The sequence below is a fragment of the Phycodurus eques genome, chromosome 12 (genome assembly GCF_024500275.1).
Source record: "Phycodurus eques isolate BA_2022a chromosome 12, UOR_Pequ_1.1, whole genome shotgun sequence".
Classification (NCBI taxonomy): Eukaryota; Metazoa; Chordata; class Actinopteri; order Syngnathiformes; family Syngnathidae; genus Phycodurus; species Phycodurus eques.
In genome coordinates, this window is record NC_084536.1 from 830,829 (window position 1) to 858,314 (window position 27,486).

Sequence of the window (27,486 nt, forward strand, 5' to 3'; positions counted from 1 at the left end):
AGATGTTACGTGGTCAATTCAAATTCATATTTGAGCCCTGCCCGAACATACCCGAAGCTCAAGATGCCAGTGTGTGGTTACGCTATCCACCGCAAGGGATACCGGAAGTGACGTTGCAATTGCCAAAGACAGCGCGGTAACACACTATACGCAAAGTGTTGGAATATGAGGAGGATTTTGACATACAGGAGCACCCGACTGAACTTGGCATCGCCAAACCGTACGTTTAAACTGATCAGGAGGACGGAACCCGACAGTGACGACGGCGACGAGCAGCCAAGTAGCAGCTGTACAACAGAAAAAAGAGACTGGCCACTGTCTTGTTGTACAGTCATGGCTTGAAATAATGGGGCGCCAATACTTTTAGAATGACTATACGCATTATATATTCATATATGTTTCAGTGACACAGCACAAGCTTTTACAAAGTATGCAGTATTCCTATATATTGTGTGCCCCTCACTCGACTAGCGTTCTAACACGCAGCACACAAAGTCTTTGCCGTGTCTGTTGACTTGTCATATGGGCAAAAGTACAGACGACAATAGTGAAAAGTACTGCGTGGGTCTGCCTAGTGCATAGTAACCATAATAGAGTCGTAGGTATATACAAGGAAATGCTCACCAGCGCCGGAAAGAGACGAAGACTGGAAGGTGCTGGATGCAAAAAGCAGAAGGCACATTCTGAATCATATTTAGCAATTTAACTGCTGTATAGCTGCTATATAATCACTTCGAAGTGGCAGATGTGGTTTGTAAAGGGGTTCTCGAGTTACCAAGAAATGTTTTACCATCTTTGTCATCTGACCTTTAAATGGCTTATTCTTCTTTTCATGAGATGCCAGAATATCACAACTATTTTTCCACATATTTGTACACATTTTAGGTTCAATGAGTTCCGCGATGCAAAGCAGCAAGCAACATATCATGCACTGTCTTGACTATATAGGCTTCTTTCAATTCCTTCACAGCAACATCACAGGATGAAGATAAAGTTAAGCCAAGATTACTTTTAATAACTTTGTCCAGAGTCCGATCGTGTTACACTATCACAACACCATGATGTCTCCTGAGATTTTTACATTTTTTGAATTTAAATAAATCCAGTTTCTGAACAATAAACCTGTCACTACCAACCAGGAGCAGAACTGATCTTTTGAGGAACACTTACAAGACCGGGCGCAGGACGACAACACGCTGCTAGTTTCCCACCAGTCTGCTAGGTCTGATATATTGCCAAATAAAACTACAAACTATTTTTGAAGCAAAATTTAAAACCACCCTTCTATGACCAAGCTGAATTCAATTACAGTATTTAAATTAGGCTTTACACAATCAGGATTTTTGGGGCCGATCACCGATCAGCGAGTTGAAAAAACTGATAACCGATCACAAGATGGAGGAATATGTCTATTTAAATGACCTGGTCATTTACTGTATATACTTGTGTACTTAATTGCTCTAAAAATTATATTTACAATAAATAATGTATCTTTGTTCCTCTATTTATGTCATTGAGGCATAGTGACAGACAGAACAAATGAATGGTCTTCTAGTAGATGGCAGGAAGTACATACAGTAATTAATGTATCCACTTTTTATGACATTTTTGTTTGTTGGTGTGCCGTGAGATTTTTCAATTGTAAAATATGTTCCTTGGCTTCATAAAGGTTAGAAATCACTGCTCTAGTCACATCGTGTATTCTAATCAGTCAGGTCAAACCAACATTACATGACAGAAATAATGGGTACTAACTTCCTGTAATTAAATTACCACGGCACGCTGCACTATTTGCATATCTGTTGTTGACCAATACTGGCCACTCATGCCAGAGTAGTATCTGCTCCATTTGCACAATGATTGAGGAGTATCTGCAACATTTGCACAATCGACATTGTCTCAGATGATCGCGCTACTCGTCACTTTAAACCGCATACACTCCTTGAAGTCTCGGCGCCCTTTGCAAAATGGTCATTGCACCGGACTATTGCTATATTAGTCATTCAAACTGCTCTAAGTGCTAGAGGACTCTGCATCTTTTGCACAATTGTCAAAAAAAAAAAAAAAAAAATGTACCGGCATTAAAGGCGATCAGCATAAAATGCTAAATAACGGCCCATACGGATCAGCCCGATAAAATCGGTTTAAAGTCTAATTTATATACTGGAAGTCAACCCTTTAGATTGTGAGCCATATTTGACAGCAACTACCTACTACTTACCATAAATAAATGATTTGCTTCACGTTTAGAAAAGAAATAGTCACTTTATTTTTGTAAAAAGAATATGTAGTCTTTCTTTCTGGGTTTCTCTGGAAATGATGCACCCCTACGCTTCATCCAGGACATGTGGAGCAGCCTCCAGCCACAAAACAAAGCATTTGGACAAAAATTCACTTCCAAAATGGCAATAACTGAGCAAAGCCACTGCAGTTAATCGCCAGTCTGTGGGGGAAATGGAGACGCTGGGTAACAACATGGTGCTCATAAAACATGTGACGCCGACTTAACCAATGACAGCAGTGTGGTGAGTTCACAGACTGTCCTTTTTTTTTTTTCTTCATCTTGCAATCATTCCCAGCAATGAAAAAAAATCCTCTCATTATTCTGGCATTTAGCAAATACAAATAAGGTGTAATCTAACTGACCTAAAGCAGGAAGTTTATTCTGATTTCATGTCAGATAAGTGGGGGGGGAACATGTCTTTTGATATGGTGCATGTAAATATATGATTTCAACTGTATACAGTCCCCTCCAAAAGTATTGGAATGGGAATTCTTCTGGGAATTCCAGCTTTTATTTCATGGTACACCTAGATGTGTTAAACAACGCAGGACAAAGCACCTTTTGTTTGAACCCAACCACTTTTCAAGTGAGCAAAAGTATTGGAACGTGTGACTGATGAGTTTCTAGTTGCTCAGGTGTTGCCTTTGAGATTGATTGCATAAACAGATAGTGCTTTGTATTGGCTTTGTCTTTCAACTGTGAAAACTGCATTTGCTGTTAAGCAAACATGAAGACCAGAGAGGCGTCTATGGTAGAAAAGCAAACCATTTTGAAGCTCAGAGCACAAACATTGGGCATAGCCAATACAACAATTAAGAAGAAAAAAAAAAAAAAAAACTACTTGCGTACTGAGCAACGGACATCGAACAGGTCGGCCAAGGGTATCAACAGCAATTGATGACAAATTGCCCCTAAACCCCTAAAGACAACAGCCAGTGACATGACTGCCAACCAACACAGGGTAGGGTGAATCTACAATCCACTGTTCGAAGAAGACTAAGAAATATACAGGCCATACCACAAGAGGCAAACCACTCTTCAGCAAACAGAATCGGAAGGCCAGATTGGATTTGATTGGATTTTGCAACGCAGTACAGAGATGAGCCACAAACGTTCTGGAACAAAGTCTTCTGGAGTGATGAGACCAAGATTAACCTCTAGCAAAGTAATGGAAAGGCCAAAGTACGGCGAAAGGAAGGATCTGCTTATGATCCAAAACACACAAGCTCATCTGTGAAGCATGGTGCAGAGGTCATGTCATGGCTTGGGCTTGCATGGCTCCTTCTGGAACGGGCTCACTAGTCTTTATTGATGATGTAAGTCATGATGGTAGCCGCAGAATGAATTCTGAAGTCTACAAAACCATTTTATCTGGCAATTCACAGAAAAATTAATCCAAACTAATAGGGAGAAGCTTCATCACGCAACAAGACGATGACCTAAAAACACACTGCCAACACAACAAAGGACTTCATCGGGGGGTAAAGGTGGAAGGTCTTAGACTGCCCAAGTCAATCACCGGACCTTAACCCAATAGAGCATGCATTTTACCTCCTGAAGAGGAGACTGAAGGGAGAAACCCCCAGAAACAAACAAGAAATGAAAGAGGCTGCAGTAAAGGCCTGGAAAAGCATTTCAAACGAAGAATGCAACAGTACGGCGAAGTCAGTGGGTCGCAGGCTTGATGCAGTTATTGAAAATAAGGGTTACGCCACCAAATATTAAATGTTATTCACTTTAAATGAATTGAATCATGTCTGTTCCAATGCTTTTGCTCACTTGAAAAGTGGGTGGCTTCAAACAAAAGGTGCTCTGTCCAGGGTTGTTTAACACATCTAGGTGTAAATACCATGAAATAAAAGCTGCAATTCTGAACTTTTGTCTCATATTCATCTTTTAATCGGAAACCCTAATGTCTTCAGTATACAACAAGGGAATAGACCTTGCCGTTCCAATACTTCTGGAGGGGACTGTATTTGTACATATGGTTACATATGTATGCGATTGTATATATGATTCAAGCACAGACGTGACGATACTGCATACAGTAGGGCAGTGATTCCCAACCAGATGTGCCGCGGGAAATGATCAAATTTCACTTAATTGGTCAAAATGTTATTCATTTACAACAAATACTGTGTCTTTGTTCATCCATCTATGCCACCAGCATATCAAGGCAGACAGAACAAATGAATGTTCTTCTATTAGATGTACAATTGACATTTTTGTTCGTTGATGTGCTGGGAGATTTTTCAAATGTAAAATATGTGCCTGGGCTCAATAAAGGTTGAGAATCACTGCAGTAGGGTACCAACACACACACACACACACACTATCACACGCTCACCCTCCTGCGAGAAGCCCCCAAACCACATGTTGACGGGAAACATCAAGCCAAGGCAGCCCAGCCTGCATGGCCATTGAGGCCATTGAGGCCATTGAGGCCATTGAGGCCGTTCAAACTGTCCGCCGCTGACTCTTGCGTCCATCCACAATGATTGTTTTTCAAACATAACAGTGACTTTTAGAACGATCTCATTTTGGGGGCTAACGTGATTAGCCAAGCTAGCGCAGCTAGATAGTTGCACAAACGTTTCCCCCTTCCAAGTATTTTCTTCCCGTCTCCGCCATCTTGGTTGTAACCATACGACAATATTTTTGCTAATAGGTTCAAAATTGCGTTGTTCGTATGTTTAGGCTCATAACGTTTGAGTTAAGCAGGCAGAAAAGTGCTCCGCACCGGCAAGGCTGGCATAAGTGAGCTGGCGCACAAAACTAAACAAACGAACGTTTTTGTATACGCTGACAACTGTCAACATGCCGCGCAGCATTTATTATTATTGTATTTTATAAATTCTACGCGCATTAACGTGCCAATGCTTTTCCTCAATCTTTCGGTACTTTGCAGCCGAGTTGACTTTTAACGTAACAACAAGCGATATGTTCGCTGTGGATTTTACGTTGGTCTTGATTCGTGTATATTTTGTGAAAATAAACAACTGATATCGCATTGGATGCCATGTTACAACGTCAAATGTGGAGACTCCTACTGTAGATCGTTTGCTAGCTTGGGATGTGTTTGACAGTATTAAACGTGGCCTCAATCAATGTATGCGACCTTTTATGGTAATTGCGGTGTGTTAGTGTTGTGCGGGACTGTACACGATCAAGAGAAGGTGCGTAATGTGATCTAAATTGTCGCTTTAAGAGTCCAAGTTGGACAAATTCACGGATGTGCTCGTCGCTGCTAACAACATTAGCCGCATTAGCAACGAGCGGCGTTGAGAGGTCGCTGCCACTTTATCTCGGGAGGGGACGTGCGCTACTAACGAGAGGAAATAATGGAAAGAGGCGACTGTGATGTTACACTGTGGTGGCATACCTTGAACAGTAAGGCCTTCGTTCTGGCGCCATCTTCTTGAAGCCTATGAAATCCAAACAGTGAGCTGCAAGTAGAGGACACACAACACAGGCGGTTCCGTATGACTTGAGGGCAGCATTCGTCTTGTGTTGTGAAGCACACGCAGAGGAACGAAGCGGATTTTTTTTTTTTCCACTCAAAAAAAAAAAAAGAAAACCTGTTAACACCACAGTTGTTCTAACCTGTCAATTCCGAGCAGACTCGCTCTCTCTTGCGTCGTAAGCGTCGGAAAGTCCTCTTCGGTTTCACTCGCTTTTGCCGACGCCATTTTCTCCTCGTCATTAGCGGCGGCGCTCAGACTCCGCGCAGCAGCCGAAGAGGAGGAGGCGGCGGCGGCGGCGGTGGTGACGAGCGACACTCCGCACGATTTCATGGTGGACAAGTTGAAACAGCAACGGGAGGCGAGAGCAGACGAGCAACGGAAGAGCTGCACACCTTGTTCGCAGCAAGTCGCGCGGGGCGTAGCGTATTTTTCTTTCCAAATCCTCAAGGAAACGAGCCCTTCCAGTTAGCTTCCAGCCGCCTCATATTAACAGCGTGATTCCCGGCACTGGTGTGTGCATGGAGTGGATGCAACGTTGACTTTTTTTTTTTTTTTTTTTTTTTTTTTTTTTTTTTTTTTTTTTTTTACACGACTGACTGTAATTTGATAATATCGCAAAGTTCCCCAAGCATCGGCTCAAAGTTGTAATTGTGTCACAGTGGCAAACGCACGCACGCACGCCGCCGCTGTCGGCACGCCCTCCGCGCACCTCGCCCAATCAGCTGCGGGCGTGCGCCGTCACGTGACTGTCCCCGCTTGACGTTTGACGAGCACGCGGATGAGTACGCGACTGTTGGTAAGAAAAAAAAGTCCCGCTCCCAAACTCTCGTGATTGGTTCCGCCCTCTGCATTGTGATTACGTAATCCTCTATTCAGACCTCTAATTGGTCAGAATAGCTGTCCTTCAAAAGGGGGCGAGAAAGGGGAAGTCGGGTTCCGACGTAGCAACCATATATATGAACACTAGATACTCCAGTGCACTGTCGTCGCCTGGCTAACCGACGTGCGTACGTGGCGGCTGTGTTGGAGAGGTCGACGTTCCCATCAAAGGCAATGCATGGATATTGGAATTAAGTCGTAACTTGCTTATTTCTCAACCGATTTTAATTAGGTTTATTTTTCTGTAAACGCAAAAACGTGTCCTATCAATACATAACATTTGAAAAATATATATTTTTACATGTGAAAGGTTACACCCAGTTCCCTTATCGTAATTGTAGGCCATTGTACGTAACCGTATGCAGCACAATGTACCGGAATCATTTTGGTCTTTTGGTTTTCTTGCCGTTCACACACATGCAATGCGCTGACGACTTTTATCCTCCTAGCTTCGCTCGGGCGAAAGCACGCAGCTCAAAAGGGGCTTGTCGTAAATACCTATTCATATCTGTGGTAGCGACCATTTTGTTTTGTTTTTCCTTTTTTCTTTATCGATCATATTCAAATTACGAACAAACAAATACAGACAACATCATTAGTACATAAAATAGTACAAAATAGGAGCCAGGCGGGTTTTAAATAAAATATTTAAATGAAGAACATAAATTAACAGTTGTAACTTTTTTTTGTAGTTAAATAAAATACTCATGTACTGTCTGGTTTCCATCTTTAAAAAAAAAAGGTTTTGAAAGACTAAATTTGGATTTGTGGCTATGGAATTTCGCAAGAATAATCCATAAATTTATAATAATATTGTTTTGTTGCTAGCATTATCGTACAAACCAAACAATAAATTTTTCCAATGAAGAGTGAAGTCAGAGTCACTATTATCAATAACAAACGGGGATACATTTTTCCAGAATCTGTTAGTTTAAGGACTTTTCTGAAATAGGTGTGCCAGTGTTTCAGGGGGCATTTCACAAAATGAACAATCAACACAAATGTCTTTCTTGAATTTAAGAAGATAATGTTTGACAGGATAGTACCCATGTATAATTTTTAAAGAAATGTCCCTTGCTCTATTCGTAAGAAGATGTTTGTATGGAAGAATCTAGATGGTGTGCTAGTGTACCATTTTGTAGTTTTTGCGATTGGTGGACGATAGACGATGACGTCATTAATAAGACTATGATCCGAAACGCCAATCTGCATTTTATGTGAAAATGCAGTGGTATGTTTTACTTGTCTTGATACTACAAATATGACGTACCCAAATGCTGCATTTCAATTACAGTAGTGGTTGCGTGGAGTAAATCAAACAAACGGGTCACAAAATAAGCCAAAGGACTCCATTAACCACAATTCACCTAGGCGTGCTGTGACGTCACATGGGACCGTTTCCTTCAAATTGGGACTTGTTGGTTTTGGGTACCTCATCTCTTTTCTTCTATGAGATGATATTAGTAAGTACTCTCTTATAGCTATGACGTAGTAACAAAAGTCCGCTTGGGTGTCAGTTTATATTGTTATTCTTAAAGGCTTAACGATAGTGTTCCCAGATCATATATTTTGGAAATAAGCAGCCCTTCTTTCTTTGAAAGTCAAAAGTTGTCCGAGTGACGACAGACGTGAAGGCAACTGACGATCCAAAATGGCGAACCACAACAAGGGTAAGCAAGAAGTCAAGCTAATTTCTCGTCTTTCAGCACATAAACATGAACCTGAACCACTTTTGGGTGAACCTTTTATAATTATTTGGTTGTCCGTATCATCTGAGAAAAATTAAAACCCACAGTCCTTGGAGTACAGCTCACCCAGTGTTGGCTAACTTTGGTGCCGTGCGTCTCGAGGGGATGCAAAGCAAGGATATCGAGAATGTCGCGAAGTACACGCTACGACTTGAGACTCTTTTGAACGGCGGTAACGTCACCGTTTGTTGTCGGGGCACGCCTCAAAGCCCAACGCTCCAAATATCGGGTCGTGCGAGCTTTCTTCTTTTCACAGAGCGTTTGAACCACCAAAGCCATTTATGCATTCATTTTAATCGATCGCGGCGCTTTTTTTCCTCTTTGTAGATTTGGAAGAGGAGCTCTACGACAAGGTCGTCGATCTGACCGAGTACGCCAAACGTCAGCGATGGTGGAGCCGCCTGTTCGGCAAGACGTCCGGCCCGGTAGCGGAGAAGTACTCGGTGGCCACACAGATCGCCATAGGCGGATTCAGCGGATGGTTAGGATTATTTTCATGGCAAATGATTCTTTAATTTGGATTTGCTTTGTGAAATTGACTGGAGGTACATGGATGACGCACTTTCACATTCTGCATATGTTTGAATTTTGTCATTCCAATAGATGAATTATTCCCCAAGTCCAATTTGAATGGTAGTACAAAGGGTTGCAAAATTCCAGGAATTTTCAAAATTGAAAAGAAATGGGAGCAAACCAGGAATTTTCCAAATTGAAAAGTGAGCCTTAGTTGGGCTTTCCTAATTGGTTATTGCTCAATTTCACGGCAAACAAACACAATCAAGTGTATGTGATCAAGAATTTTGAATAGGTTTAATCAGGAATATCCGAATCACATTTTTTTGCACCGAGTCTTTGATTTGAAAGATCTGCCGATAGAGTCCTGATCCTCTACCTCCACAATGCATTAAAAAGAGAGCGTGCGTACACATTTTCTCAAGTTAATGTACGTACATGAGTATGTATATAGTCATACGTTGATGTGTATATCCCGAGAACATATGTATTATATCGGCCATTTGCAAACGCGTACAACTTCAGGGTGGATGACACAGTACACTTATTGCACTGCTCAAAACGTGTATTGGCACAACTCAGACAACTTCATTATAATAAAAAAGATTCTCCTAACGCGGGTCGCGGGCGTGCCGGAGCCTATCGCAGCTATCTTCGGGCGAGAGGCGGGGTACACCCTGAACTGGTCGCCAGCCAATCGCAAGGCACATGTAAAAAAGAAAAAGAAAAACAACCATTCGCACTCACATTCACACCTACGGGCAATTTCAACCTACCACGCATGTTTTTGGGATGTGGGAGGAAACCGGAGTGCCCGGAGAAAACCCACTCAGGCACGGGGAGAACATGCAAACTCCACACAGGAGTGCTGCGGTTTATAACATAATATTAGCAAATACATGAAGTGTAGCCACATGACATTTATGCTAATAGAATGTTAACACTAAGCTAATTACAGATCAGTGTGCAGGATGCTTAATAATATTTTCATGGTGCATTTACTGAGATGCAAATGGAACCATGTCGGTGTAATTGCATACTTTAACCTATTATCGGGGATTGCTCTGAGTGCATGCTCAACAATACATTGACAGCGTTATTTATTAGTTTGCCGTGCGTCCTAAGGCTTTAATGACCGTATCTGCAACTGCAGAGTTGGTGGGACATCTACAAACGACACGATTGGTTTCTGACCACCAGCTTGCGTCTCACGAAATAATTCCCACTTGTTTGAAACTCGTATTTGAAGTGAAGTCGTTTGAATGTGTCACAATTGCTAACCTGCCGGACTTTCTTCAGTGACGTGGCTTTCCAGACTTATTTCGGGAAATGGTGTCTTTCATCTTGCGCTGAAGGTGGCGGTCGACCAATAGAATCTAGGCGCACTGTGTGTGTGTGTGTGTGTGTGTGTGTCGCGCGCGTCTCTTTGACAGGCGCTTATACACGTATTAAAAAAAACCAAACATGGTGTCATATACGATGAAGCTGTTACTGTTCTATTGAGCAAGATCTTTGTACCTTTGGATATTTTGTCACTTTGTGGCCTTTCAAGTGTCAGCAAATGAATAAAACCGATCTTTTACGCGCGATCTCGAGCAGCTAAAAATCACGTGATCGGATCGGGACATCCCTAAGTTTAACATTTATGATTGTCATTCTGTCCACTGTCCGAGCAGATTGGTGAGGAAAAAAACAAAAATGCCACACATTCGTAATCGAGCTCAAATTAGCCCCGATTACGGGTATGGGTGTACCCGGCCTGACTAATAGAACTTGTGATTGATGTCAGGTGTGCAGGCTATCTCTTCCAGAAGGTTGGGAAAGTTGCTGCCACCTCTGTGGGCGGAGGACTTCTATTGTTGCAGGTATTCGTTCATCCGCTCTGCAATACTGAACGTTTCCTGAGAATAGTATGAAATGCTTCTTTTTGGACTTGTGTGCCCTCTAGATAGCAAACAATAGCGGCTACATCCAAGTGGACTGGAAGCGAGTAGAAAAGGACGTGAACAAAGCCAAGAAGCAGATCAAGAAGAACACGGATAAAGCAGGTCCGGAGCTGAACACGTTAGTTGAGAGGGTGAGTTTGCGACACGGAAAAACGTGATGCGTCTTCCTGGTTAATGTTGCTCAATTGATGGAGCAATCTTAAACCACACTTGACACTCAGCTCGATCTTTGGATTACGTAGACGCGTTACAACAGGACGACTTCTCCAAATGATGTCCGTCCGTCCGTCCCTCCCGGCGCGGTGCCACATATCATCTCTTCACAAATTTCATTTGTAAAAACATTTCTTGGTTTTGTCATCTGTCCAGAAAAGGCCCGTCGAACAGCTACTTCTGTTTGACCCAGTCTTGTATCCGCTTTGTCCGTATTTGGTTAAGACCGCCCCCTTTCCTCTGATTGGTTGCCTGGCTCGTGAGCGGAGAGGTAGGCGGAGATCTTCACTAGCGACGGCGATAAGCTGGAGAAATTCCGACGAGCTGGCCTCTTCGGGCCTCTCGGCAGAAAAACGTCTGCAACTCAGGAATGCGTGGACCAGTTCACTTCCTATTTCACGTTTACTCAGACACCGTACAGACAATATTACATCCCAAATACTAAAAAAAGTTGGTTTGGTAAAATACGGGACCTTTTGAACCATGTAAAATGCGTCGTCCTATCCCCGGTACTCGCTGCAGTACACAAGACAGCCGATGGAGTTATTTGGTTACCGTAGATGTTGTTTAAGCGCAAGAAATAAGATTGAGCATCTGTAATTGATGACGATTCCTTAGTTAGGTGCTCAATGTGTTTGAAAATGTGATGTCGGTCACTGTCAGTCCACAGAGTTTGTGAAGAAAAACATCGTGGTCACGAGCGGCTTCGTCGGAGGCTTTCTACTCGGCCTGGCGTCGTAGGCCCGCATCCGCGACCCACGGATACGATGTTGCTCGCCGGCGATGGACGGGCTGACGGCACGTGTCCAGTAATCCTGTAGCTGCCTTGTCGGCATAGGCTCCACCCCTTTTCATCTCCATGTAAAGAGGCTGTACTTCCATTTTTAAGAAGCACTATCATTACGGGCTACTACGCTGACTTCTTGTACCGGGCCAAATAATTGCCTTTGCGTTACAGTAGGGGTGTTCAAACTTCATCAATGAGCCAATATTTAAAAAAAAAAAAAAAAAAAAAAAAAAAACATGTAGCCCCAAATGACCCTTTAGCTGGACTTTGGACACCCTGTAATAAATCCACACATTAAAAAGGTTGCAACATTGGTTTTTATTTTTGCCACGAGTCAAAGTTCCACATTGTGGTCTTGTGCTGCATCAATCAAAAGTCAATGGATCATACTTGAAGTGAATTTTCATCCCGATTGGTTTGGAATTATTTTGCCAGCCATTTCCATTTTTATGCTTTGTAAATGAGCAATAAGTTCATGCTTAATATATAACACACGTCGCTCGTTCTAATGTATGTTTGAAGAACAAATAAAAATACATTTGAACTTGAATGAATGTTTTGGTTCTGTTTATGTTGTGTGGCTTGTTTGCGTTTTGAGAAAACCGTTGAAACAAACAATTCCTGCTTGTAGGTTCCTGCTATTTGAAACCTTGCAATGTAACCATGGTTACCGTCAACAATAGATTCATCCAGGGGGGACAGCTAGAAACACGTTTTGTGAGGCGCTAATATAACCCATTTTTCCGCCATGGCCTTACCTTTTCTACCCGGAAATTCTCCAAATACACACGTAAGTACTGTAGAGGTTGTTTTACATAAAACATACGCGTCTTTAGGTAACCGCTTTTGTTTCAGGTTAATGTTGGCTCCCTTTTTAAACGTTGCATTTGGGTAGATACCCTCTGTACATGAGTTGTTTAAAACGTTTTCAGCCGCTGATAAGTCATTCCGTAATTTCTAAGCGTCGAGAACTTCGATCCATTCTCAATGGCAAAACAAAAACGAGACTTTGAATGTAAAATGATGCTTTTGGCTTGCTTGGTTCGTAAACGTTTTTGGGGCGAGTACAGTCGCAACTCAAATCTTCCCAAAAACCACCATGACCGACATTGAAATACAGTAGCGTAGTGGACTTAAGTGATAATCAAAAATGAGACCCAAGGCTTGATTGCTACAAATGGTGTAATACAGCATTATTGTAAGCAGTGTTGGGAATAACTAATTACATGGAACTAGATGACATCATTCATCTTCCGTTCCGCTTCTCTTCACGTGGGTCGCTGGGGTGCTGGAGCCTATCCCAGCTATCTTCAGGCCGAACCGGTCGCCAGCCAATCGCGGGGCACGCCGAAACAAACAACCATTCCCGCACACATTCACACTTACGGGCAATTTAGAGTCTTCAAGCAACCTAGCGTGCATGTTTTTGGGATGCGGGAGTACCCAGAGAAAAGCCACACAGGCACGGGGAGAACATGCAAACTCCACACAGGCGGGGCTGGGATTTGAACCCCAGTCCTCAGAACCGTGAGGCAGATGTGCGAACCAGTCGCCGACTGGGCCGCCTTAGATTACATAATATAAATCGAACATTGACGTAGGCCTAATTTCAGTCCATTACGAGGGGAAAACGTGGAATTAGTTTCTTTTGGAACTATCTAGGATCACAACTTGAGTTACATTTGAAAAGTTGCCTCAAAAGCTCCGATTTCTTTCTTGGAAACAATTCCTCATTCTAAAGCCGACGCTCGTGATTGGCTCACTGTGGTCATGTGCCATTCTGCTGTCGTCTCAATCACGATATAGTTTGAAAAGAAAAGTGCGACCTCGTGGTGCAATCTATGAGTTTGTCTGAGATTTTGAAAAGATCAGACTGATCGTGACAAAAACGAACACTTATGTCATTAGGTCAAAAAGGTATTGTTTTCCACATGCTGTACGCATACTCAAGAGTGGAAGAGAGTCCAACCCGTCTGGAGAGGACTGGTACCAGAGCCCAAGCCGTGTGTGGAGACGGGCCCGACTGTATCTAGTCGGAACTTCTGGACCTCGCACACCAGCTCGGGCTCCTTCCCTGCCGGGGAAGGAATTCCACAAAAAAGGAACATTTTTTTGTCACTTATAAGCTACCGTAGGTCAGGCTCGCAACAGCTTTCGGCGGACGAGTTAGCCAAAGCGAATTAGTAACGTGAGTCACGCGATTGATACGTAATTCTGAAGTGACATCAAGTGGAAGGAAAATATATCGTGTCAGCCAGTCTCAAAACCTGTGGTGACGACCAAGTTTGGCGACGATCGCGGCCAATTTCAGGGTAAGCGGAATACGGAATGTTTTGTGTTGAGCACAGGAGCACCCCGACGTGTTTTTTTTTTTTATATGCACAGAGAAAGTGGAGGTGCACGAGAAATACAACAACAGACGTCACGACTCAACGAGACACGCTGACGAGTATGCGAAATAGCAGGCAGATATCTGAGAGACGGCCGGGTCACCAATCTTCTTGTGAACTGCCCGTAATGAAGCTTGAGAAGAGCGGATGACAGCTAGGTGTACCTTTTATGAATACGTGAAAGCCTTTTTGGTGGAATACTTGATGCGCTTAAGTTTGAGACCCCCGGCCTTGGAGCGCCCCTCAAGGTCTTCAGCAGGTGAAGAGTCACAGAAAGGCACTGAAGTGGCGGATGGCCTTGGAAATGTATTCATCAGTCCAATGATGCCAGAGTGTCCACGTACATTGTTGCGTGGCGCTTTATCCGAATGGTGGAACTCACCCACTTTTTGCCCTTTGTGTTCCAGCTGCTGAAGGAGAAATTCCACAAATCCCAACATTTCGACTACTCGAGCGGCGTTCCTTCGGAGAAGCCGGGCATCGGAGGCGAGCTGTTGCCGGGACGGCGGCTCAAAGGCAAATCTTCCGTCTATCCCAAAGTAGCGACGGGCGGTTTGCCGCCGTGGCTCGCCTTTGACAAACAGGTTTGGCACCTGATTTTACATCCCAAATTCCGCTTGGCAAAATGTCCAACTGTTGGGCCTGTGCAGGCGCTGCGCTTTGAGGCGTACTTCCAGGAAGCGGTGCCGGAGGCTCCCGACGAGACCGACAGAATCCGGACGTGTCAAATCTACTTTTACCCGGAAGATGATACCATACGAGTGGTCGAGCCCGAGTACAAAAACAGTGGACTTCGTCAAGGTCAGCGGGTTTTGCTTGCCATTAACATCGGGGAGAAAATCGTGTGAACGCTCTCACTTGATAGTCAGTCAAGCGCCACCGAAAAGGCTCTCGCACGCAAACTAGTTCCCCGCATGCGGCTGGGAGATTCCAGGTGGGTTTCCAAAATTTGAAAACCAAGGTTGAACGTTTTGGTCCTCATTTCGAAGGACAAAAACATGCCGATCGGCGTATAGGAAGCGCTTACCTCCAGCGAGCGCGTCGGTCGGCGGCCGCGTTTCTTCAGCTGCAACCGCGGCCCCAGACAAGGTGGATGGAATTAGGATCAGTTCAAAAATAGCACAAAACTTCGACTAGAAATAAACAAGTCAGGAAAAGCCTACGAGAACAGCTCAACTTCATTTGGGGTTAATCCGAGGCACTTCAAATTTGTGCAGTTGTGTGCTGACTTTCATTCAACTGAGTTGAAATGGGAATGAATAAATCTGAACACAACGACATCCCCGGAGGGTGTGCACACTTTTGTAACCACATTGTTTCAGTTGTTTATTTTTACTTCCTCTCTTGAAAAGATTGGAAAAATATGGTAAAGTCACATTAATGGTAGAACGTTTTGGAAGGATTTCTTTAGATCGTGTGTTTTATTATGTGTACACTTTCCACTCTGTGCATGTGTGTATGTGTAGATATCTAAATATATATATTTGAACACTTTTATTTATTTTAAAGATTGTAAGACTGAAAATATATTTAACAATTGTAAGACAATAACAAGTAATCGTAAAGATAACGTTTCCCCCCACTCGTTAAACTACATAAAGTAGCTAACATCTTCTCAAAACTGTAGACTGAAATCCAAAGTATTTCAATAACTATTTTGAAAATCAAAAATGACCATAGAACATTTGTTAAGTTCATGCTGACGTGTCACTTCACTCAAATGCTCGTGTGCAGCAGATTTATGGATGGATGATTTTTAGATTTTGTTTTCGGGCACGTACGTCATGATGTGTCGGCAGGGACTCTGATTCGTCGCCAGCGCATCCCACTGCCGCCCCCCAAACACGAGCGCTTCTACGACGTCTTCCACTTTAACCTCAACCGCCAGATGGCGCTGTTCTCGCGCACCTTCACGGTGACCGACTGCGACCGGTTCACCAGGAACTTTCTCACCAAATGCGGCGTCCTCCTCAACGAACCGGTCGCTGTGCCCCAAGACCCCTACCGTCGCCTCCGGGAGAAGGTGACCTCCTCCTCATCCTCCTCATTGTTCTATTGCTCCGACTGAGTACCTCGCGCACCGTTTGTCCAGATGGAGAAGAGCGTGAGTCCATTGCGGCCGTACGAGAGGCGAGACACCCTCAAGCAGTTCTTGGAGCACGACGGCAAAGTGCTGCGCTTCTTGTGCTTGTGGGACGACGAGCGGGCGGCGGGCGGCGACCCGCGCGAGCTGCTGCTGCGCTACTTCGTGGCCGACGACAGCGTGGAGATCCGCGAAGGCGGCAGAGGCGCCGCCGCCGCCGCCCCGTTCCTCCGGCGCGGCAAACTGCCCAAGGTGAGTCGCTTGGCAAAAAGGGAGGAGCCAAGTCGCCGTTTCAAACGCAAAAATCCCACAACCCAAATATTGCAGTTCGTTCCGGGGTCGAACAAGCAAGCGGAAACACAAACAAACAACGAACTTACAAAGACAAATATGCATAATGTGCGAACAGCACTGCGAACAGTTCTTCTTCAGGTTTCTCAATAAGATCGGCTTCGAAATACGTCTCGCATCGAGAATCAGAGACTTACTTTCACAGCACCAATTCTCACCGCTTTCATGAGCATTTTTCCAAAAGTGTCATTTGTGTTGGCGACGCTACATGGCAGCAACAAAACATATCAGAAACAGCAACTGCAACAAAGTGCTGGTTTTGTTGTTGTTGTATGTCCTGGAAAGTTGCCACTTTAGAGGAGACCCGGGGGATCCCACCCGACAGCCACAATATATCGAAATATCGTACATTCCTTGGTCCACAGCAGCCATGCGCTGCATTTATTTGGTCTCCGCTTCCGCCGCTGACGTCACACCAACACATGGGGGCGTGTCCGTTTTGGCAAAGAAAAGGAAGGGGGGCGTTCCAAGTGCAAGTCGTTATTGAGCAATTGCTCCAAAATGGATTGCTATTGTGGGAAATGGCTGCCAGTTTGACTTCCTTCAGCAAATCAGATTGTGAGTGGACTACGGGCCTGCTCCAAGTGTGCGTTTCTAGCGTGTGCGCGGTGAGAGCAAAGCCAAACGTTCCCAATGTTCTCGGCTGACTTCTTCCCGTCGGCCTGGACCTCATTCCCTCCGACCGGAAACCCCGCCGGGCCTCCGCCGGGCGCGCTCGCTTTCGCTTTCGCTCCACTAACTCGCTTCATGAAATGTCAGCAGCCCTCCGGAGGTTGGCCGCGATCCGCCAGCCAATGAAAAGGCAGCGAGGCGGCCGCCGTCCAGCTTCATTGCCGCCGCGCTCCGTCACTTCGAAGTTTTGCCGATTTTATCGGGGCTTCGGAACCGTCGTGCGATGAAAGTTCAGCCCAGTCTGTCGTTTCATATCATTCCACATTTCCCTTTGATTTCATTCGGTAGCGCAGAGCGTAAGCGTACGTCCTGCGACCGGAGGCTCGCCGGTTCGGACGCCGTGTCGTCGTCGTGCCCCCGGGCGAGACGCCGAACCCGCTTCGCCTACAGATGAGTGCGGTCGGAGGGGCCGCGGGCGCAGAACGGCAGCCGCGCTTCGGCCGGACTGCCCCCCGCAGGGCAGCTGCGGCTCTACAAGTAGCTCAGCACCAATAGGTAATAGGTAACGGAGGAGTGAATGAATAATGTGTGAAATTGTAACGTGGCTTCGAGTGCCCTGAAAAGCGCTAAAAAAGTGTCATGCATTAGTATTATTATTATGATTATTGTGATTTCCCTTTTGAATGCTTCTCCATACAAGAAGGCAGAAGCATTTTTCTGCAGCGCTCGTCCTCATCGGGCACGTCGGAATTCGGGGGACGCCCCGGACCGGTGGCCGGCCAACGGCAGAGCACACCGAACAAGCAACCTTTCACCTTCACGTGCACACCGAACGACCTTTTGGGGTCTTCGATAAAGCCGTTGTTTTTCAACCGTGGGATGATGCCGGATTACCCGGAGGGAACCCACACAAGCGTGGGCAGAACACGCGAACGCCACACAGGCGCCGGGATGTCGTGCCGCACGGACATTTTCAGCCTGAGCGCGGCGATCGGCGCGTTTGCCTCCCGGTTGGCAGCGGCCATTATGAGGTCATTTCCCGCAGGCGTCCTTCAAAAATTCAACGTGTCCTCCACATTCGATCAAATTTCGAACAAATGTGGAGCGAGCGTTTGTTATTCTTCTGACGAATGAATCCCCTTTTTTGGCAGCCCGGACATGCCCGAAACACTCACTGATTACGGCGCCGAAAGACTTGGCGGTTTAGGGCCCACGAGCCGAACGTGACGCCCCCGACGGCCCTCGCAGCGCCCCAAGAAAGTTCGTCAAACTAGACCACGCGCTTACCTGTGGCGGCAGGTGACACGAAACCAGGCGGCCGTGCCGATACGCGACAGGGTGTCGGACATTTTGCTTTGAAGCGGCCGTTTCGGGGCGAATAACGGGGTTCGCGCTTTCTTCGCCCTACGCCGAAGCAGAGACGGAGGCCGTCTTTTCCCAACCTTTATCGAGCCAACGCACATATTTGACGTGAGAAAAAAATCTCCGGAACAGAAAAAGAATTGAGTTGTTCTGCCTGTCAGCATATGTCGCTGGCATAGCTCGATATATGTAACGTTTAGTTATGTGTCGTAAATAAATCGATTTTGGACCATGAGTTGGAAATTGCCCCCCAAAACGACGGTGATGATATGGCATGCCTCCGCAGTCACGCTGCTTTGGGATCATCACTGCAGTAGCCTACAGTGGTTCTTAAAGTTCCACCGCCCCAAAATATTGCGCTCATAATGGCCAACATTAAAATACAATCAAATCAATAGAGAGGCCGAGGTTTTCCCTCTCAGGAAAAAAAGAAAAAAGAAAGTTTAAATAAGCCGGTGCGTAGCTACGCGCTTCATGTTTGTTTGTATTTCATGTTTTCACATTTTCAGTGATTCTGTCGCATAGCACTCGAGGGGGCACCCGTGGTATTCGTATCACACTTTGAGAGTCAGCGCTTAGTAGACAGACGAGCAAGGCTAAATTCCCCCCGAAATGTGGTTTGTATTTTTGGGTGTCAAGTGCAGCTAATGTGGGCGGAGCGTGACGCGGAGGTTTGACGGGTTCGCTGTCTCCGCAGCGACCTCGGAAGCACTCCAATCTCCCCGGGCAGCTGAGCGACCGCGCCGTGCTCAACGCGCTGGCGTCCGGCACGCGAGGAGACCGCTTCGTACCGGATGGCCGCAAAGTACGTCGACACGGCAAAGGTCACGTGGTGCGGTGTCATGTGCGCTCACGACATGTGCGCGTCGACCTTCCCCCGCAGACGGGCGCCATCCGCGAGGAGTTCTACAAGGACTGCGATTTGACGCTGGGCGGCGAGCTGAACGTGTGGGGCAGGAAAGTCGTCATCGCCGACTGCGATGACTTCACGAAAGACTTCTACCGCTCCAAGTACGGCATAGGTCGGTAATCGGAACCGGCGCTCGATTTGAGGATTCCCGCATAGTTTGTAGGCGGGACACCCCCCGCCGCACTCTGATTGGCTGTTATATCCCGGTAGAACACGCCCTACTGCTTTCGGGTGGGAAAAGAAGGATGTGACCTCAGTGTGGCGTCGTTAATATGAATCCCGCTAACCCTCACCCACCCCAATCCTAAACTTAACCCATCCTAAACCACCTTCGAGAGGCCCTAAGCAGATATCCGCGTTTTGTTTTTCGAAATACATGAAATATATATACATATACAGTACAAAGACTTAGAACAATATAGTGCTGGATAACGAAAACATAGCTTAAGCGTCTCTTTCCCCATTTGAAGTTTCCCGATTTTGGGGGCGGGGCTAAAACCCAGCCCTGTGACGTCACGGGGGCTGGGGTGTAGACTTTCTGGCGCGAGTTCCCTCCCCCACTGCACAAGGACAAAGTGACGTCATTTCGTTTGGCTGCTCAGTTGTGTTTTAGCTGCGCTTAGCCTCCATAACAAGGCCCGTTTATCACCGCGTCGTGCGGCTAGCGAGCTAACGATGGCTCCACCCCGAAAATACGTTTTTGAAGCTCCCCCCAAAAAATGAGGAAGCGATGGATTGACTTTTTAAAGACACGCAGACGGCGAGCTGAACACGATACGTCGGATAGTTTTTGAAACCTTCACCGGAGACAACCTGGCTCGGCGGGTAACTCGATACGAGCGAACGGGGCAGCGCCGATCGTCTAACTGCCCGGGCTTCCTCCTACCGTGCCGCGTTCGTCTGTGACATTGCGCTGCCGACAACGAGGGTAAGTGGACTTGTGTGCTTCTTTTCATGATCGTAGTCCAAAATAAGCGAGTTGTTTTGACCTGGTCTCAGCGACCACCCCCTCAGTCTATTTGAATCCTTTTGGCGCAGCCGTCCGACACGCCCGCAGCGCCTGAGAGCTGAGAGGAGGCCTTTATTATTCAACTTTGGAAACCTGAGAGGAACCGGAGACAATTCGGACCTTTTTTGCGCCGTGGCGTCGCTCTTAAGTGCGCGTTTTTCAAAATTGGATCGTAGAATGCTACTATTATAACGAGTCTTATCATTTTCCCACGAACTATTTCAACGAGTAGCCTGTCTTTTCTTGAGTGTCGTGGACCAAAGCTCGGACGGGCTGCAGATCACATGAGAACCGGAGAAAACCCTTCACGCTCCACCATCTCTCACTGCCTCCAATTCGTCACGTTGAGCCGCACAGAAGATCCAGCAGGAGAGGCGGGAAATTGTAGCAGCCGTGCGCGCTCGCTCGCGGCGACACGGCGTCCCGCGTTCCGATAACGAGACGCGACAGGCGCGCCGCCCCGGGCGGGGAAAGCGGGCGGAGCGACCGACTCCCGGCGGTCAAAGGTCGTCCGCCCGGGACGCGGACGAGCCGCCGCTCCCGGGCTCGGTCTTCTCTGAACTGTTTTGTCCTTCTTCCCCCTCAGAGCACTTCGAGCCGGTGCGGTACAAAAGTCCGGCGGCCCCCGAGCCTCCCGGACCGGTCCCTCCTTATAACGGCTTCGGCTCCGAGGAGGACTCGCCCAAACCCCCGCAGAAGGATCTCCTCAAATTCCTGCAATACGACAGGTCGGAGCGCACGATTTGCGGTTTCGCCCGCTCGGGCCGCGTGGGAAATTGCGGACCGGCCTGGACACATCGTGTGCCGGCGCCGCGGCACACAAAACACGCTTTGGACGTGTAACTATTACCGAGTGTGACGACGACCCTTCGCAGAATAGTTCATATGGTTCATATGATCATTTGACTATTGATAGCGAGTAATGTCTGCAGACGGCGCGGAACTTTTGCCCAAAGATGCCTGAACACGACGGGCGGGATTGGAATTGTTATTGTTGATTATTGTTTTTGAGATATTCACTTGTGAGGAGTTTGGCCCGTCCGGGTCCCCAAATTGAAAACGTTTGTCTATTGTGTGCAGTGCCAGTATCAATGTTCGCGTCAAGGTTTCTATTTTGCTGTGCCTCGCGCTCGACTGCAGAATCAAACCCCGAACCTCACAGCGGACGTGCGAAGCGGTCGTCGTCCTCGGCGCCGTCGCGGTGGTAAAGTACCAACTTGAGCTCAAGGAAAACGCGGCAGCTCGTAAGCTCGTGAGCTGATAGCGTCGCCGATATGGCGGCCTCGCATCTGCCGCTGGAAATATTTGCAATGTCGATGGCCCAGCCTGGACCGCTCGGGTTGTGTCTCGCCTTTGCTTCGGCGCCCGTATTACGCGAAAAGTGTTTTTGTTTTGCTCCCAGATGCGGCCTCGAGAGTCATGTGCTCAAGTTCTACGCCAAGATGGTGAGCAGCAGTCAAGCGGACAGCGACAGGGAGTTCATCGTCTCCTTCTACCTGAGCGACGACACCATCGGCGTGTTTGAGCGCTCCCAGAAGAACTCGGGTTGGGACCGTGAACCTGAACTAGAGTCAGCTTGAGCTTTCGGGAAGCCGCGGCTTGAGACTTTTCTCTCCTTTCCGGACCGTCAGGCGTGTTTCTGTCGCGCCGTCGCGTCAAGAAGCCGGGCCGGGAGTGGTTTAAGAAGGAGCCCTGCCGCTACTTCGGCGCCCCAGATCTGCACGTCGGGGCCACCCTCGGCCTGAACGAGCGGCGATTCCGGCTGCTGGATGCTGACGAGTACACCCTCGACTACATGGAGCGACACGCTGAGCAGGTTTGGGAGGAAGATTTAGTTAAGTTCAGATTTAGTCTAGTTAATGCCAAACTGTGCCAAATTGTCTGAAGTTCCCCAAAGCCAATATAGGCGCCATCCTGGCGAAACTTCGCTCCATTCCGGAGGAAAAGCAGCGAGAGATCAGGAACTTCCTGACCCTTAGCGATCCTACCGACACCGGATTCGTCACCTTTGACTCCTTCAGGTACGACTCACAAATTGTGATGCTTTTTTTTCTATCTGCCCGATCCGCGCAAACGTCGCTGACACGCATCGGGGCTTCGGGGGGCTGAGGACGACTCGACAACTTTCCAAAGCGCCTCTGCGGAATGGAATTACGCAATGCCGGGACCGGGCTCACTCACGTTGGGCCTGGCACCAAATCTGTTCCGGGTCATCCATCCATCCATTTTCTGTACCGCTTCTCCTCACGCGGGTCGCGGGCGTGCCTGACTGACTGGCGGACTTCGGGCGAGAGGCGGGGTACGCCCTCAACCGGTCACCAGCCAATCGCAGGGCACGTAGAGACAAACAACTATCGGCGCTCGCGTTCACACCTACGGGCAATTTAGAGTCTTCACTCAACCTAGCACGCATGGTTTTGCGATGGAAGCGGGGAGTACCACTTGATGCCAATAGAGCTGCTTCCGCATCCCCAAAAACAAGCGGGGAAAAGCCACGGAGCGACAGGGGAGAACACGCAAACTCCGCACGGGCGGGGCCGGGATTTGAACCCGCAACCGCAGAACTGTGAGGCAGAGGTGCTAACCAGTCGTCCGCCGTGCCGCCCTGTGCCGGGTCACTCCAGAGAACGTTGAATGGCCTTTTAATGAGCAGAAGGCATTTAAGTAGACTTTAAATATATGTAGATAAAATACAAAAGCGATCAAATGACTTTTTATAACAATAATAGAATCAAGTTGTTGATTTAGAAGTAAAAATGGTAGTGATTGATGAGAATAATGTTGCATTCGAGTTTGATTCGAATGCTATCTTTTGTGACACTCGTCTGTCTCATTGGAACTTTTGGGCAGCGCTGCAGGCGGGCCGCTCTTTGCTAGCAGCGCGTTCTCGCGGTTTCGACCAGAAGAGCGCTCCCTCAACTCCTCGCTAAATGACTTTTCTGCCACACGGTGAATCCCGGAATAGCGTCGCGGACACTGACGAAGGGTAAAGCTCTTTTTCTGTGCGTGACGATACGACAGGGGCCTGCAGACGGCGACGGAGTGCGGGCTGAGCGAGCACGAGCTTTTGGTCCTGGGCCGCTCTTTCGCCGAGCGCCGGCGGCCCGGAGCGGACGTCGGCCCGACGCCGGCCGAGGCCCGGCGCGTCCTCGAGAGGAAAAACTTCGAGCGGCCGCCCGACGTGGCCGGCGCGGACCGGCTGGAGCGTCCCGCTCCCCCGGCGATGCCCGACGACATCGCGAAGGTGAGACGCCGCCCTTTGCTATCGGATGCGTTCGTCGCTCGAGGTTACAGTGTGAAATTTCCTGGCACAGTTAGAATTGCTATTTCAAACAGTCCCGGTTATAAGCTGCCGCTCAGCCTTCCGACGGGAACTTCTCAGGGGGAAATGCTCACTGAGCTCAGCCGTTTTACGGCCTGTCATCAGCAGGTTGCGGCAAGACCGGAAGAGTCACAGAAAGGCCTGGAACTGTATTGGTCGTTTCATGGCTCGATCACCTGTTGTGAAGTTCTCGTAGAAAAGCCGCTGAAGCGGCCGGACACGTGCCGTCGGAGGTTTAGAGAAGGTCGAATTCCAACCTTAACACGAGGGTGAACCGCATTTTCGCTCCCCAACGAACGAGAGTCGCGAGGAGTTTACGTATGCGCAGTCACAACAGGTGGAATCCGCGATATGTTTCCGTAGCATTTACGTCACTTCTTTTAAGGTCTTGAAAAACAACGAACGCATTTAAATGTATCTATACTGTATATTCATATATTGAGAGAGAGCAAGAGCAATGGAGAACAACAAATATCGGCTTGGAAAAACGGAGTAACAACTGGAACGATACGCCGCAGCGGCCCATTACCGGAATCCCGTCGGATGCGATTGACGAGACGTTCGGGGTCATCTTCAAGGCCCGACACAATCGATTCCGCAAGCAGGAAATCATGAAAATGATCCATCGTCACTTCCGGGGTCAAACTCACCGTCATTTGACTCAATTCATTTGTTTTTAAGTGGCTGTCAAATGAAATAATATCAAACTACTGACGAATGAAATGAAACTACACTCCCTTCAGTGACACCTGGTGGGTGTGTTGCGTTCAAGGACGAGGAAAAACATGCAGTTAATCATCGTCACTGTCATACAAGTTCGTCACACAAAAGAAGTTCGCTCGTGTAAGGAAGTAAAACGCATGACACAATCATCTCAGGTGACTTTCGGGGAGTCGCCGGCCAATAAAAAACGCTCGTTCAATTTTGCCGTACGACATTCCAAATAACAGAGGATAGGTTCCCAAAAACAGCGAACCGCATGTGCAGCGGATTACTGTCTAGCTGACCAAGAGGTGGCGCTAAAAACAACGGTCGTTGCATCGCAGAGCACGGCATCAAAATTGGATGAGTCGCCCTAAAATGCTCATTTCAAATCAGAAGCGACCTGCGCTGCTTTTATTTTAGCCTCGCGCATAAAATGCAAACCTGCCGCCAATGCCCGAAATACACACAAGGATATTTTTCCGGACTTCTTTCTTACGTCTCGTGTTTTTTCCTTCTGCTCTCCAGTTTGATGTGAAGCTCCGACGCGATGCCAGCGGCGGGAAAAAGATCAATTACTCCTCCCTGCTGCGGGAAGCGTTCCCCGCCGTCTCCGGCGCGGCCGACCCGTCGACGTAGATCAGTTAACACGAGAAGACGAACGAGCGCGCGTGAGGATGAACATCCCAAAAAGCGGGTCGACTTTCAAACCGAACCGCATTCCAGGTCAAGGTGGCTCGCGCGATGACCACGAGCTCGGAATTGGAACGGAGCTTCCGCCGTTCCTGATTTTGTGGCTTTTACGAGCCGGAAGCCCAAATGATGTAAAAATAAACAAATCAATACTTGAAATGATGGACCCTGAATCTGAATCTATCTGAATATATATATATATATGTATGTATGTATGTATACAGTGTATATATATATATATATATTTTCCTTCCCTATACTGCTCGCCATGTAGTGTGTAATATATAATAATAATAATGATGATGTGTTATGTGGTGTGGAAATGCAGCCTATCCCAGCGAGTTTGCGAATGGTGACTCGCGAGTAGGCGTGGCTTCGCACAGCGACACGACATCTTGCGATCAGAACGCGGGATGACGTCAGCATTTCGTCCGTCGTCGCTTTGAACACAGCGAGGCGGGAGAAGTGAGTTTGCTCGGACGTTACTGGTCCCGCCCCTTCCCGATGCGGCCTGCCGCGTCCGCGGGCCCGAAGAGCGTCATCGGGCGGGTTCAAATTCGGCGCCGCCTGTGTGGAGTTTGCACGTTCCCCCCGCGCCTGCGTGGCTTTTCTCCGGGCGCTCCGCTTTCCTCCCACATCCCAAAAAGATGCGCGGTAGGTCGTTTGAGGACTCTAAATTGCCCGTCGGTTCGAATGTGAGCACGAACGGTTGTTTGTTTCGATGTGCCCTGCGATTGGCTGGCGACCGGTTCAGGGCGTAGTCCGCCTCCCGCCCCAAGATAGTCGCCGGCACGCCCGCGACCCGCGTGAGGAGAAGCGCTACGGAAAACGGATGGATATTATGCCGGACACCTTCCTGACAGTATCGATCAAAAGTCCGTGTTATTTTCGATCCAGCTTTTGTATCGGATGTCATCAGATTGCGCAGGTCCGCCTCCAAATCCCAATCCTTTTGGCAGCCCCTTCCAAGTCTATTCTATTCTATGAACCGTTTCGTCACGTAATTGTAGCGTTTCAATTCGATTTAAAAATAACAGACTGTGCCGGCGGGCATTCCCGCAGCCCTGCAGTCGGGGAATCCGTTTTAGGAGCGCCTTCCCAAACATTTTCGTCTTCGGTATCCCGAAAGCGTTTTATTCGATTCTAATAATGATTTCCTTTCGGGGAGAAAATAACAAGGTAAACGTGTGATTATTACACCGGAGCGACATTCCGCAGTACGCTGAACCCCGCGCCGTTTGGGAATCCCTGATGGAGAGCGGCCCTTTCTCTTTGAGACCCCGACGGAGCTGGCACCCTCCTCGCCGGCTCAACGCGCGCACATAAAACCCTACGTCCAACCTCGCCTCGTTCAATACGGCATGATTTTGAATCAAGGAGACTTGAAACTCATAGCGCGAACTTGAGCTCTTCTACCGATTCCACCGTATCGGCATGCTCCTTTTAATCTCCGTTTAGGAAGTTGACGAAGTGAAAATGGCGCCTTGAAGGCGCTCGTGTGTGCCGGATGAGGATTTGTTCCCGCGAGCCCGCCGTCGCGTGCGGGATTCGCATTTGGCCTCCCATTAAGGGGACATTAGCACGCATCGAGGTGTGAGTTACGATGCGATAATGTCTGCGATGACGCCTGCGAGTGTCATTAGAAAGCAAAGCGTGCTTTTGTACAACTCTACAGGAGGCGGCGTGGGCCGTAAACCCCCCCAACCCCGAAGGGGAGAAATTTGAGGGTCAGCGGAGGTCATTCAGGTAATTGCGCGTCTTAAACTTTCGACCGCTTTTATTTCCCCCGAGAATTTGGAGCTCGCACACCAGGACGACGCTCGCGCGCTTCCTTCTCGACAAACAATTCTGCCGACTGGTTGAACGACCGCCGCCGAACGCGGTTTTGCGTCCAGAAAGAAGTTTTCCAATTCTGCCGTTACCGTCCACTCGCATTGGGGCCGTGTACGCAAAGCAGCCAGGGCTGCATGTTCTCATCGCACGAGTGACTTCACCATTTCTTATTTCATTTACTGTATCAGCAAACGAAGGTTCAGTTGACGCCGGCGATGACTCATTGACGTGACTCATGAGTCCGGCTGCGCTCCTTCCTCCTCTTCTCATCTTCTGGATTCCCTCCGACGCACCTCCGGGTGCCCAACCTTGTCGACGCAAAAGAAATGCCCACGGAAGATGCGAGGCGACGATTGGTGATGATTGACTCCCCTGCAGTCGAGCG

The 27,486-nt window shown here is 47.7% G+C and overlaps 3 protein-coding genes across 7 annotated transcripts in view; 2 read left to right on the forward strand and 1 right to left on the reverse strand.

Annotated features, from left to right (window-relative positions):
- The window catches only part of kdm6a (lysine (K)-specific demethylase 6A), a 51,015-nt gene extending 44,631 nt beyond the window's left edge, over window positions 1-6,384 (reverse strand). For all 4 annotated transcript variants that reach the window (XM_061691117.1, XM_061691118.1, XM_061691116.1 and 1 more), the window contains exons 1-2: window positions 5,888-6,384; window positions 5,667-5,730 (exon numbers count right to left, since the gene is read on the reverse strand). In XM_061691117.1, coding sequence (XP_061547101.1) covers window positions 5,667-5,730; window positions 5,888-6,078 — 255 coding nt within the window. In that variant the 5' untranslated portion in view covers window positions 6,079-6,384. The remainder of the gene's footprint in view (window positions 1-5,666; window positions 5,731-5,887) is intronic.
- Window positions 6,385-6,808: 424 nt separating this feature from the next.
- Window positions 6,809-12,384, forward strand: fundc1 (FUN14 domain containing 1). 2 transcript variants are annotated; one of them, XM_061691908.1, is made up of 5 exons: window positions 6,809-8,297; window positions 8,703-8,856; window positions 10,678-10,753; window positions 10,837-10,965; window positions 11,718-12,384. In XM_061691908.1, the coding sequence occupies exons 1-5, from the start codon at window positions 8,279-8,281 to the stop codon at window positions 11,724-11,726; spliced, it is 387 nt and encodes a 128-aa protein (XP_061547892.1). In that variant the 5' UTR covers window positions 6,809-8,278; the 3' UTR covers window positions 11,727-12,384. The 2 variants fall into 2 exon arrangements, with proteins under 2 accessions (XP_061547892.1, XP_061547891.1); XM_061691907.1 differs by having other exon boundaries at window positions 6,811-8,297; window positions 11,711-12,384.
- Window positions 12,385-12,456: 72 nt separating this feature from the next.
- Window positions 12,457-25,459, forward strand: efhc2 (EF-hand domain (C-terminal) containing 2). The gene is given in 14 exon segments (XM_061691909.1): window positions 12,457-12,633; window positions 14,641-14,808; window positions 14,875-15,025; window positions 16,024-16,247; window positions 16,317-16,559; window positions 19,330-19,437; window positions 19,516-19,654; window positions 21,138-21,279; window positions 21,632-21,806; window positions 21,808-22,096; window positions 22,183-22,367; window positions 22,439-22,572; window positions 23,573-23,795; window positions 25,104-25,459. Coding segments are annotated over 14 exon segments (2,343 nt in total). The 5' UTR covers window positions 12,457-12,582; the 3' UTR covers window positions 25,215-25,459.
- Window positions 25,460-27,486: the final 2,027 nt, after the last annotated feature.